Here is a 13,495-nt window from a genome sequence, read left to right on the forward strand (position 1 = left end):
ACACACACACAACTACAGTGAAGACAGAGTAACAATGTTACACATCGTCACACCCTGCCACATACTGCCACATTGTCAATGGCATAACACTTTCATACAAAATAAAAGTAAAACCTTCTCTCTGCAGTAGCTGAGATCTTGGGTGTTGTGAAGTTCTGCGAAGTTTTGTGAAGGCGTAGTAGACTGAGACAGTGTAGTAGTTTTGTGAAGGCGTAGTAGACTGAGACAGTGTAGTAGTTTTGTGAAGGTGTAGTAGACTGAGACAGTGTAGTAGTTTTGTGAAGGCGTAGTAGACTGAGACAGTGTAGTAGTTTTGTGAAGGCGTAGTAGACTGAGACAGTGTAGTAGTTTTGTGAAGGCGTAGTAGACTGAGACAGTGTAGTAGTTTTGTGAAGGCGTAGTAGACTGAGACAGTGTAGTAGTTTTGTGAAGGTGTAGTAGACTGAGACAGTGTAGTAGTTTTGTGAAGGCGTAGTAGACTGAGACAGTGTAGTAGTTTTGTGAAGGCGTAGTAGACTGAGACAGTGTAGTAGTTTTGTGAAGAGACAGTGTAGTAGACTGAGACAGTGTAGTAGTTTTGTGAAGGTGTAGTAGACTGAGACAGTGTAGTAGTTTTGTGAAGACTGAGACGTGTAGTAGACTGAGACAGTGTAGTAGTTTTGTGAAGGCGTAGTAGACTGAGACAGTGTAGTAGTTTTGTAGTGAAGGCGTAGTAGACTGAGACAGTGTAGTAGTTTTGTGAAGGCGTAGTAGACTGAGACAGTGTAGTAGTTTTGTGAAGGCGTAGTAGACTGAGACAGTGTAGTAGTTTTGTGAAGGCGTGTAGTAGACTGAGACAGCAGTAGTAGTTTTGTGAAGGTGTAGTAGACTGAGACAGTGTAGTAGTTTTGTGAAGGTGTAGTAGACTGAGACAGTGTAGTAGTTTTGTGAAGGCGTAGTAGACTGAGACAGTGTAGTAGTTTTGTGAAGGCGTAGTAGACTGAGACAGTGTAGTAGTTTTGTGAAGGCGTAGTAGACTGAGACAGTGTAGTAGTTTTGTGAAGGCGTAGTAGACTGAGACAGTGTAGTAGTTTTGTGAAGGTGTAGTAGACTGAGACAGTGTAGTAGTTTTGTGAAGGTGTAGTAGACTGAGACAGTGTAGTAGTTTTGTGAAGGTGTAGTAGACTGAGACAGTGTAGTAGTTTTGTGAAGGCGTAGTAGACTGAGACAGTGTAGTAGTTTTGTGAAGGCGTAGTAGACTGAGACAGTGTAGTAGTTTTGTGAAGGCGTAGTAGACTGAGACAGTGTAGTAGTTTTGTGAAGGTGTAGTAGACTGAGACAGTGTAGTAGTTTTGTGAAGGTGTAGTAGACTGAGACAGTGTAGTAGTTTTGTGAAGGTGTAGTAGACTGAGACAGTGTAGTAGTTTTGTGAAGGTGTAGTAGACTGAGACAGTGTAGTAGTTTTGTGAAGGTGTAGTAGACTGAGACAGTGTAGTAGTTTTGTGAAGGCGTAGTAGACTGAGACAGTGTAGTAGTTTTGTGAAGGCGTAGTAGACTGAGACAGTGTAGTAGTTTTGTGAAGGCGTAGTAGACTGAGACAGTGTAGTAGTTTTGTGAAGGCGTAGTAGACTGAGACAGTGTAGTAGTTTTGTGAAGGCGTAGTAGACTGAGACAGTGTAGTAGTTTTGTGAAGGCGTAGTAGACTGAGACAGTGTAGTAGTTTTGTGAAGGCGTAGTAGACTGAGACAGTGTAGTAGTTTTGTGAAGGCGTAGTAGACTGAGACAGTGTAGTAGTTTTGTGAAGGCGTAGTAGACTGAGACAGTGTAGTAGTTTTGTGAAGGCGTAGTAGACTGAGACAGTGTAGTAGTTTTGTGAAGGCGTAGTAGACTGAGACAGTGTAGTAGTTTTGTGAAGGCGTAGTAGACTGAGACAGTGTAGTAGTTTTGTGAAGGCGTAGTAGACTGAGACAGTGTAGTAGTTTTGTGAAGGTGTAGTAGACTGAGACAGTGTAGTAGTTTTGTGAAGGCGTAGTAGACTGAGACAGTGTAGTACAGGTTCTTGTCATAGTGCATTATGATAGACTTGTCGGTCGGTGTAGTAGACTTGTGTTATAGTGTAGTATAGTTTAGTGTGGGTCAGTGTAATATTAGACTTGTGTGATAGTGTAGTATAGTTTAGTGTGGGTCAGTGTAATATTAGACTTGTGTTATAGTGTAGTATAGTTTAGTGTGGGTCAGTGTAATATTAGACTTGTGTTATAGTGTAGTATAGTTTAGTGTGGGTCAGTGTAATATTAGACTTGTGTTATAGTGTAGTATAGTTTAGTGTGGGTCAGTGTAATATTAGACTTGTGTTATAGTGTAGTATAGTTTAGTGTGGGTCAGTGTAATATTAGACTTGTGTTATAGTGTAGTATAGTTTAGTGTGGGTCAGTGTAATATTAGACTTGTGTGATAGTGTAGTATAGTTTTTTGTTGTTCTGTGTAGTAGACTTGTGTGACAGTGTAGTATAGTTTTGTTTGGGTCGGTGTTGTATTAGACTTGTGTGTCAGTGTAGTATAGTTTTGTGTGGGTCGGTGTAGTATTAGACTTGTGTGACAGTCATTGCTTGTCTGATATCTAGCCTAGTGTATTCTCTGTGGGGGTGGTGGCATCTGCAGTCTCCTGCATGGCTAAGTGAAGCGGTGACAGCCCATCCATGACATTAAATCCCTGTTTGAAAGCTTAACTCATCTTAGCGACATCACATCATCATAAAAGCCAAGCTGCCGCCCAGCACAGACCTGCCTGTCAGCCAGATTGCAGGAACTACCAGAACAGAGTATCGAGGAGAGGAGAGGAGAGGAGAGGAGAGGAGAGGAGAGGAGAGGGAGAGGAGAGGAGAGGAGAGGAGAGGAGAGGAGAGGAGAGGAGAGGAGAGGAGGAGGGAGAGGAGAGGAGAGAGAGGAGAGGAGAGGAGCATCTTCACAGACAAGAGAGAGAAACAGAGAGAGGAGGAAAGGGAGAGAGAGAGAGAGAGAGAGTGCGAGAAATAACAAAATATGGAAGTTTAGGCCTATGTGCTTATTTTACATTTACATTCGAGTCATTGAGCAGATGTTCTTATCCAAAACGACTTCAAATAAGAGAAATTTGATGTTTGGAAGAACATCGAAATGTGATATTTGAGAAACATTGCTGAACATCTAATTCTGACGTGAGACTGTGAGAACATGTTGCCTACAGTATGTGCTGAGGGATGGAGCAGCAGTGGTGATGGATTATGGTTGTGTCTAGTGCATTCACTACCTACACCATCATCATCATCCTCCTTATGAGTCTTTCTACACTCTTATGAGAACATGTACTATCTAGAATCTAAAATGTTTCTTTGGCTGTCCCCATAGGAGAACCCTATGTAGAACCCTTTTTTGGTATTAGGTAGAACCCTTTTGGTTCCAGGTAGAACCTTTTTGAGTTCCATGTAAGACTCTTTCCACAGACGGTTCTACATGCAACACATAAGGGTTCTACCTGGAACCAAAAAGGGTTCTGCAGAGGGTTATCTTATGGGGACAGCCGAAAAAACGTTTTGGAACCCTTTTTTGTAGGAGTGTATGTCACGTCCTGACCTTATGTTTTGTAGTCTAGGTTTTGTATTTTCTATGTGTTTGGCCTGGTATGGTTCCCAATCAGAGGCAGCTGGCAATCGTTGTCTCTGATTGAGAACCATACTTAGGCAGCCTGTTTTCCCACTATGGGTGTGGGTAGTTGTTTTCTGTCTTTGTGTGTCTGCACCAGACAGAACTGTTTCATTTGTTCCACTTTGTTGTTGTTTTGTTCTAGTGTTCAGTTTCTTTATTAAATCTACCATGAACACGTAGCACGCTGCAACTTGGTCCTCTCCGACTTCCACCTACGACAGCCGTTACAGTGTATCTCAGGTGTGCTGCTATGTGTGGTGTATAGAGTATTTCTTCCCCTGTCATCATGGCCCACTCTCTGGTATGTGTGTTGTTGTATAGAGTATTTCTTCCTCTGCCATCATGGCCCACTCCCTGGTATGTGTGTTGTTGTATAGAATATTTCTTCCCCTGCCATCATGGCCCACTCTCTGGTATGTGTGTTGTTGTATAGAGTATTTCTTCCTCTGCCATCATGGCCCACTCCCTGGTATGTGTGTTGTTGTATAGAGTATTTCTTCCCCTGTCATCATGGCCCACTCTCTGGTATGTGTGTTGTTGTATAGAGTATTTCTTCCCCTGTCATCATGGCCCACTCTCTGGTATGTGTGTTGTTGTATGGAGTATTTCTTCCCCTGTCATCATGGCCCACTCTCTGGTATGTGTGTTGTTGTATGGAGTATTTCTTCCCCTGTCATCATGGCCCACTCTCTGGTATGTGTGTTGTTGTATAGAGTATTTCTTCCTCTGCCATCATGGCCCACTCTCTGGTATGTGTGTTGTTGTATAGAGTATTTCTTCCCCTGTCATCATGGCCCACTCTCTGGTATGTGTGTTGTTGTATAGAGTATTTCTTCCCCTGCCATCATGGCCCTCTCTGGTATGTGTGTTGTTGTATGGAGTATTTCTTCCCCTGTCATCATGGCCCACTCTCTGGTATGTGTGTTGTTGTATGGAGTATTTCTTCCCCTGCCATCATGGCCCACTCTCTGGTATGTGTGTTGTTGTATAGAGTATTTCTTCCCCTGCCATCATGGCCCACTCTCTGGTATGTGTGTTGTTGTATAGAGTATTTCTTCCCCTGTCATCATGGCCCACTCTCTGGTATGTGTGTTGTTGTATGGAGTATTTCTTCCCCTGCCATCATGGCCCACTCTCTGGTATGTGTGTTGTTGTATGGAGTATTTCTTCCCCTGCCATCATGGCCCACTCTCTGGTATGTGTGTTGTTGTATAGAGTATTTCTTCCCCTGCCATCATGGCCCACTCTCTGGTATGTGTGTTGTTGTATAGAGTATTTCTTCCCCTGCCATCATGGCCCACTCTCTGGTATGTGTGTTGTTGTATAGAGTATTTCTTCCCCTGCCATCATGGCCCACTCTCTGGTATGTGTGTTGTTGTATGGAGTATTTCTTCCCCTGTCATCATGGCCCACTCCCTGGTATGTGTGTTGTTGTATAGAGTATTTCTTCCTCTGCCATCATGGCCCACTCTCTGGTATGTGTGTTGTTGTATGGAGTAGTGCTTCCAGACGAGCAGGGAGGCCAGCATGAGGCTTCTTCCCCCAGCAGGCTTCTCAAGTGCTTTCCTTCACCCTCTACTGCATGCTGTGTTCATTTAGCACACACAGGCACATAAAGGCATGAATGCACACACACACACAGGTACATAAAGGCATGAATGCACACACACACACACACAGGTACATAAAGGCATGCATGCACACACACACACACAGGCACACACGCAGGCACAGACACAGGCGTAAACACAAATACACACACACACACACACACACACCTCCAAATCACCCCTGGCTTTGAAGTTAAAATAGTGTGGCTTATTTTGGAGCTATTTCAGTAGCAAATTCGATTTTTCACACCTTACCTTTTCATTGTGTCACAAATTGAGTTAGATATTTACTCTGGGTTCATTTTCCAGTTTAATTCAATTCAACTGACCTGATCACAACCACTCTCCAGCTCCTGTCCTCAGGAGATTCTGCAGTCCTCTCCAAGACCAATGAATTCACACACACACACACACACACACACACACACACACACACACACACACACACACACACACACACACACACACACACACACACACACACACACACACACACACACACACACACACACACACACACACAGGGCTGATTCATAACGTATGGACAGACAGGTGAGCCCTTTACTTTACTGATCCACATCATGACATGCACATACAGTAGGCTGAATATATCTGAACACATGGTCAACCTGCCAATCAATTCACTTCACTCAATAATCATATACACCCAGCTGTGTACACTTTACTCTAATGCATATACACATGCATATGCACAAATACATTTGTAGCCACACACAGCAACACGCTCACACAGGCACCTATGCATGCACACACACCGTGAGTACTTCCTGTTGAACGTAAGCTTGCAGAAGTATTAGTCCCTTTCATCGTAATGAGAGATACATCGGCAGTCAAGACATTCCCATTCTCTCTCCCTGAACTCCATCTCTCCCTGTCCCTCTTCCTCACCCTCTCGCTTTCCCTCTCCCTCTCTCTCTCATCTCCCTCTCCCTCTCTCTCTCACTCCCTCTCCCTCTCTCATCTCCCTCTCCCTCTCTCATCTCCCTCTCCCTCTCTCCTCTCCCTCTCCCTCTCTCTCATCTCCCTCTCCCTTGTCTGCCTCTCGCCCGCAGTCAGCAGAGGATTTCATTGCAATTTGATGTGGTTCCCTTTTGAATGTCCCTGGCTGAGTGGTGACAGAGCTGTAATAAATCAGAGCAATCACAAGGAGATATGGGAAAGGAGAAGCAGTAAATCCCCAAGGATCATAAATCTACAACACACTCCAAACACCTCCTTACGTCCACAACTCCCACCGTGACTCCTTCTTTACCTCTCAACCTCCATTCCTCTCCGTCTTTCTAAATCTCTCTTTCGCAAGCACACACACACACACACACACACACACACACACACACACACGGAATCAGTCACTACCTCCCTCCCTACCTACCTACCTACCTACCTACCTACCTACCTACCTACCTACCTACCTACCACAGGAGGTTGGTGGCATCCTTAATTGGGGAGAACAGGCTTTTGGTAATGGCTGAACCGGAATTATTGTAATGGTATCAAATACATCATACACACTCTATCAGAGATACCATAAGCCTCAAGCAACGTTCACAGGTTCTCTAGTCATCTCGTCTGTCTCCTATATTCCCTTCTTGTTGCCAGGTAGATGATAGGTTCTGAATCCGTTCAGCACCTGTAGTTATTCTGAAGAGTCTTACTGAAGTCAGCAATCCCCACTGTGATACTAACGCAAGTATCACCATAATCATCATACAGTATATTGCATTTCGTCATAAGTGGTAAAGACCCTATGAGTTCATACACTCTCCAGTATAATGCAGATTGTGCAATGGAATGGTTTTAACAGTCTCTGTATTGGCCCCTGTATTATTCAAATGGTTCATTTCAATGCTACTAGCATAGTTTTCTACCACTTGGGTAGTGTTCAGTTAGGGGGGAAACGTTTTGAAATGGAGTGAAACAGGGAGGTGGTGCATAAATTTGCCCAGCACAGATTTATGTTCTCTTGCCATGGTGCGCCCTAATGAACAGGACCATGGTTTTACTGTGAATCTGCATCATTGCATTGCACTGGGGACATTAGTACTTGCTGTGGCCAGCAGGAGGGGGAGTGTACATGCCCCCACTTCCCTCTCATTCCTACCCCCTCTGTCTGTCTGTCCCTCCCTCCCATGTCTCTCTCCTCCTATCCCTGGTGAGAGGGGTTCACCCAGTAACTTCACTTAGTTCACAGAGGGGGAAACACATGTTGGAGAAGAAAGGGACAAGGAAAGAGAGAGGGACAGAGAGAAAGAGAGGGAAAAAACAGAGGAAAATAGACTTCTCTGAGACATCTGCGGGATTACTCTAATAGTGTGTTTGGGTGTGTGTGTGTGTGAGTCTGTCTGTGACTTTTCCTGGACATGGATACCCCACTGACCACCCCACTCCTCCTCACCCTCCTCCTCCACTCCCTCTCCCTCATTCATGGGGCCATGGACTCCTGCTACGATGACAACAAGGGTGTCCCAAGCCGCTGCATGCCCAAGTTTGAGAACGCAGCCTTCAACCGCACGGTCATGGCCTCTAACGTGTGCGGTTCGCCCCCGGAGAACTACTGCATGCAGACGGGCTCGACGCGGTCCTGCCACCACTGTAGAGTGTCGGACCCGGGCCTCAGCCACAACGCCAGCCTGCTGACGGACTTCCACACGGATGAGGAACCCACCTGGTGGCAGAGCCAGTCCATGTTCTACGGAGTCCAGCACCCTAACTCTGTAAACCTCTCCCTGCACCTCAGTAAGACCGACACTCTCTTTATGTCTCACCCTGCACATCTGTAAAAAGTACAAAATTGTTCACAATTAGTTGAGTTTGAAGAGTCCTGGTCCAACTATACAAGCTCACCCTGCATGCACCTGGATAAAATTGAAGCTTAAGCTCTCTCTCTCATATGCTTCCATAGGCTTCCATAGGCTTCCATTTGTACCCCGAGGTTGTGTTCATGTTAAGTTGTGATAGGTGAATCCTCAAGTGGTGTTATTATGTTCAATTATTTGTATTTCATGTCATAGGTTACACAGGCTACAGACTTTTCCTTTTGTTTAGTTCTGCCTTGAACATTAATATTTAACCTACACTTCTTTAAAATTACAAGGCACTGCAAAAACTCTTTGTTGAGTTCACCTGCCTATAGGCCATGCTACATCCATTACAACACTGTATTGTCGCAGCATTTGAATAATTCACAGATTTGACGATGAAATGTTCAATGACAGAAAGAGAAAGAGACTTGACAGTGAGGAGTTCAATTATGTAAAGTGACTTGACTATGAGAAGTCAAATGACAGAAAAAGATTTGACTATTACGTGCCAATCACCCTGAGAAAAAGTATCTAAAGCAGAACACGTCCCTCACAACCTCAGCATTCTGAATTCCTCCACTGATGACACACACTAGTATTCCTCTGATAATCACTCAAAGCTTCTCTTCAGAAAACACCATCCTGCCCATCGCCCGTCGTCCGTTGCCCCAGACATGGCTTAGTGTCACTTTGTTGGAGTAATTGCAAGCATGTAGCCGTGAGGCTCAGGGTCTGTCTGGAAACCTTTCAAAGTGGTCCGGATGCATCCAGTAGAGTAGATCACATTCAATAGAGCACATCTAACTCATATTTAAGGTGTTGGCCTAAACGGAAGGGAGGACAATAGATAGTATAGTAAAGGCAGTGTACCGTCTAGCCATACTTCCCACAGGTGTGATTACAACCTCTGAGGGTTTAGAGCTTGACTTAGTCACCTCATACAAGTACTTGGGAGTATGGCTAGACGGTACACTGTCCTTCTCTCAGCACATATCAAAGCTGCAGGCTAAAATTAAATCTAGACTTGGTTTCATATATCATAATCGCTCCTCTTTCAACCCAGCTACCAAACTAACCCTGATTCAGATGACCATCCTACCCATGATTAAGATTACGGAGACATCATTTATAAATCGGCAGGTTAGGGTGCTCTCGAGGGGCTAGATGTTCTTTACCATTCGGCCATCAGATTTGCCACCAATGCTCCTTATAGGACCCATCACTGCACTCTATACTCCTCTGTAAACTGGTCATCACTGTATACCCGTCGCAAGACCCACTGGTTGATGCTTATTTATAAAACCCTCTTAGGCCTCACTCTCCCTTATCTGAGAAATCTATTGCAGCCCTCATCCTCCACATACAACACCCGTTCTGCCAGTCACATTCTGTTAAAGGTCCCCGAAGCACACACATCCCTGGGTCGCTCCTCTTTTCAGTTCGCTGCAGCTAGCGAATGGAACGAGATGCAACAAACACTCAAACTGGACAGTTTTATCTCAATCTCTTCATTCAAAGTCTCAATCATGGACACTTACTGACAGTTGTGGCTGCTTTGTGTGATGTATTGTTGTCTCTACCTTCTTGCCCTTTGTGCTGTTGTCTGTGCCCAATAATGTTTGTACCATGTTTTGTGCTGCTACCATGTTGTGGTCATGTTGTGTTGCTACCATGCTGTGTTGTCATGTGTTGCTGCCTTGCTATGTTGTTGTCTTAGGTCTCTCTTTATGTAGTGTTATGTTGTCTGACTTGTCGTGATGTGTGTTTAGTCCTATATATATATATATTTTTGACATTTTTTTATTCCAGCCCCCGTCCCCGCAGGAGGCCTCTTGCCTTTTGGTAGGCCGTCATTGTAAATACAAATTTGTTCTTAACTTGCCTAGTTAAATAAAGGTTAAATACATTTTAAAAAAGTAGAAAAGAAGTATACTACAGTACTACAGTACCTAATCCACTTCCAGGGGAGCAGAGAAGGAGGAAGGAGAAGTATACTACAGTACTACAGTACCTAATCCACTTCCAGGGGAGCAGAGAAGGAGGAAGGAGAAGTATACTACAGTACTACAGTACCTAATCCACTTCCAGGGGAGCAGAGAAGGAGGAAGGAGAAGAAGTATACTACAGTACTACAGTACCTAATCCACTTCCAGGGGAGCAGAGAAGGAGGAAGGAGAAGAAGTATACTACAGTACTACAGTACCTAATCCACTTCCAGGGGAGTAGAGAAGGAGGAAGGAGAAGAAGTATACTACAGTACTACAGTACCTAATCCACTTCCAGGGGAGCAGAGAAGGAGGAAGGAGAAGAAGTATACTACAGTACTACAGTACCTAATCCACTTCCAGGGGAGCAGAGAAGGAGGAGGGAGAAGTATACTACAGTACTACAGTACCTAATCCACTTCCAGGGGAGCAGAGAAGGAGGAGGGAGAAGTATACTACAGTACTACAGTACCTAATCCACTTCCAGGGGAGCAGAGAAGGAGGAAGGAGAAGAAGTATACTACAGTACTACAGTACCTAATCCACTTCCAGGGGAGCAGAGAAGGAGGAAGGAGAAGAAGTATACTACAGTACTACAGTACCTAATCCACTTCCAGGGGAGCAGAGAAGGAGGAAGGAGAAGAAGTATACTACAGTACTACAGTACCTAATCCACTTCCAGGGGAGCAGAGAAGGAGGAAGGAGAAGAAGATAGAAAGATGCCATTTCTACCACTACCACAGTCAGGCTACAGAACAGGCCTTTTATTACTTATGGTTCAACCATGTGATGGCATAATATCATCTAATGCCATCCATGACATACAGTACATGACAACCACTGTGGCCACATAACCTTAGAATTGTTCTGATTTCTCAAAGTGACTTAAAGCTGAGATCATCGCTAGGCGAAACAGCGCCACTGGCTACCGCAGACGCATTTCGTATTTGTTTTAAGGAAATCAGCATCCAGGATTGTGGTAAAGATGATACAGTCCTAGTGCACACTCTGCATGGTGTGCAATGATGTCAGATGGAAACTGTTGGTTGTTTGCAAACGGATGTGACAGTTTCACCACCATGGAGCCCAGCTTTAAGTCCTGCTAAATAAGTGGGAGTAGGATTTCAAGTAGGATGACATTAGGCCAAAATCAATGATGTTGTTAAATATTAATTGGGACAGAGATTATACATCAATCAATCATGTCAGAGTCCATTGTGACTGTAGAGGAAGCAAATTACTATGACCCTTACCTTTCTCCCTCAAGATCTCTAAGGCTACCTCCCAAATGACACCCTTTATAGTGCACTACTTTTAACCAGACCCATAGGGCTCCCGTCAGAAGAAGTGCACCATACAGGGAATAGGGTGCCGTTTGGGATGTAGCCCTTCAGTACACCCACTTTATAAAAAATAGCTTTTCCTCCTATTCATCTTGTGTGTGTGACATGTGTGTGCAGAGTGAGCTCACATACATCAGTCAAACAGGATGGAGCCAGCAGAGAGCCTAGTCAGGGAATTCTTTCTTCTGACAACTCTGAGTATAACCAACTTCCGCTCTATTGTAGGTGTAACAAAAATTCCAACCTGAGAAAAAAAAAGGTTTCGCTTCAAAAGAGAGAGAAAACGATGACAGGTCTTTGAAATGTCATAGTGTATGACTGACTGTCTGTGGAAGAAAGAAGTGTTTAAATCATAAGGTTTTGGAGCAGGAAACTCGTCTGTCTGTCTGCAGATATTGATTTTTACTAGGAGGAAGGAGGAGAGCAGTGCTCTATGGCTTTGTTGGTCATAATCTCTGGTTACTTCTCTCAGACAGAGAGAGAGAGGCTGGGGAATGTCTGGTGATGTGTTATTCGAACACACCAGTCCTTGGTCTAGTAGACCTTAGTCCAGGAAGACCATACTACCTTACACTGTATGGTCACATTGTTCAGTCTTTAGCCTCTGGGTACTCTGTCTCTTTCTCTTCAGAGTTATTCTGAGAGTAACATCCGCCTGAACTGGAGAGAGGTTTCTGTTGTTTTTGTAACAACTGAAAGACGTTTTATTCAAGTCAACATCCCCCATCCTGTGTCTCTCACAGAACCAGGGTCACAGTGTTTCTTCTTCCTCCATATTGAATACAACCTGACCGTGTCCCATCTGTGTTCCACTAGGGGGGCCTGCCTGGGCTGCCCTTCTGTCTGTTTTCCTTTGGTTCTCCAAACAAAACAAGACCCCTCCGTCTCCGAGGGGGTCGCTGGGACGATAAACACAGAGAAACACACCAGCAGGACACAGAGACACACAGTTCAGCCAGGTCTGAAATGTGTCTGTGCAGAGGTAGGGGGGAGATGAAGGAGCAGGGGGAGTAAACAAAACATGATGAGGAAGAAGAAAAAAAGATGAGCGCTGGGAGGTCTGGTGGTATGTAATTGGGGTCAGTTTGTTCCCAAGACACACACACACAGCTTTTTGTCTGCAGCTGGTTTCCATTGATTGATGCTAAAAGAAAAACATTTCCTGTCTCAGATGTAAGAGAAGGATAAGAGCCTCCCATAGTTGGCACAGTAACACACTCACAGACTGACCCGACATTCAACACACTCACAGACTAGCTCAACATACTCACAGACTGACTCGACACACTCACAGACTAGCTCAACACACTCACAGACTAGCTCAACATACTCACAGACTGACTCAACACACTCACAGACTAGCTCAACATACTCACAGACTGACTCAACACACTCACAGACTGACTCAACACGCTCACAGACTGGCTCAACACACTCACAGAGTGACTCAACACACTCACAGACTGACTCAACACGCTCACAGACTGACTCGACACACTCACAGACTGACTCAACACACTCACAGACTGATTCAACACACTCACAGACTGATTCAACACACTCACAGACTGATTCAACACACACTCACAGACTGATTCAACACACTCACAGACTGATTCAACACACTCACAGACTGGCTCAACACACTCACAGACTGACTCAACACACTCACAGACTGGCTCAACACACTCACAGACTGGCTCAACACACTCACAGAGTGACTCAACACACTCACAGACTGACTCAACACGCTCACAGACTGACTCAACACACTCACAGACTGGCTCAACACACTCACAGACTGGCTCAACACACTCACAGACTGGCTCAACACACTCACAGACTGACTCAACACACTCACAGACTGACTCAACACACTCACAGACTGACTCAACACGCTCACAGACTGGCTCAACACACTCACAGAGTGACTCAACACACTCACAGACTGACTCAACACGCTCACAGACTGAAACAACACACTCAGAGACTGGCTCAACACACTCACAGACTGGCTCAACACACTCACAGAGTGACTCAACACACTCACAGACTGGCTCAACACACTCACA

General features: G+C 44.8%; 1 protein-coding gene across 1 annotated transcript in view; it reads left to right on the plus strand.

Moving 5' to 3' along the window:
* Positions 1–7,463: 7,463 nt before the first annotated feature.
* LOC112219921 (laminin subunit gamma-3) overlaps positions 7,464–13,495 on the plus strand; it is a 207,226-nt gene continuing 201,194 nt past the window's right edge. The window contains exon 1 of the mRNA XM_042302494.1: positions 7,464–8,030. Coding sequence (XP_042158428.1) covers positions 7,655–8,030 — 376 coding nt within the window. The 5' untranslated portion in view covers positions 7,464–7,654. The remainder of the gene's footprint in view (positions 8,031–13,495) is intronic.

The sequence above is a fragment of the Oncorhynchus tshawytscha genome, linkage group LG20 (assembly GCF_018296145.1).
Source record: "Oncorhynchus tshawytscha isolate Ot180627B linkage group LG20, Otsh_v2.0, whole genome shotgun sequence".
In the NCBI taxonomy this organism is placed as follows: Eukaryota; Metazoa; Chordata; class Actinopteri; order Salmoniformes; family Salmonidae; genus Oncorhynchus; species Oncorhynchus tshawytscha.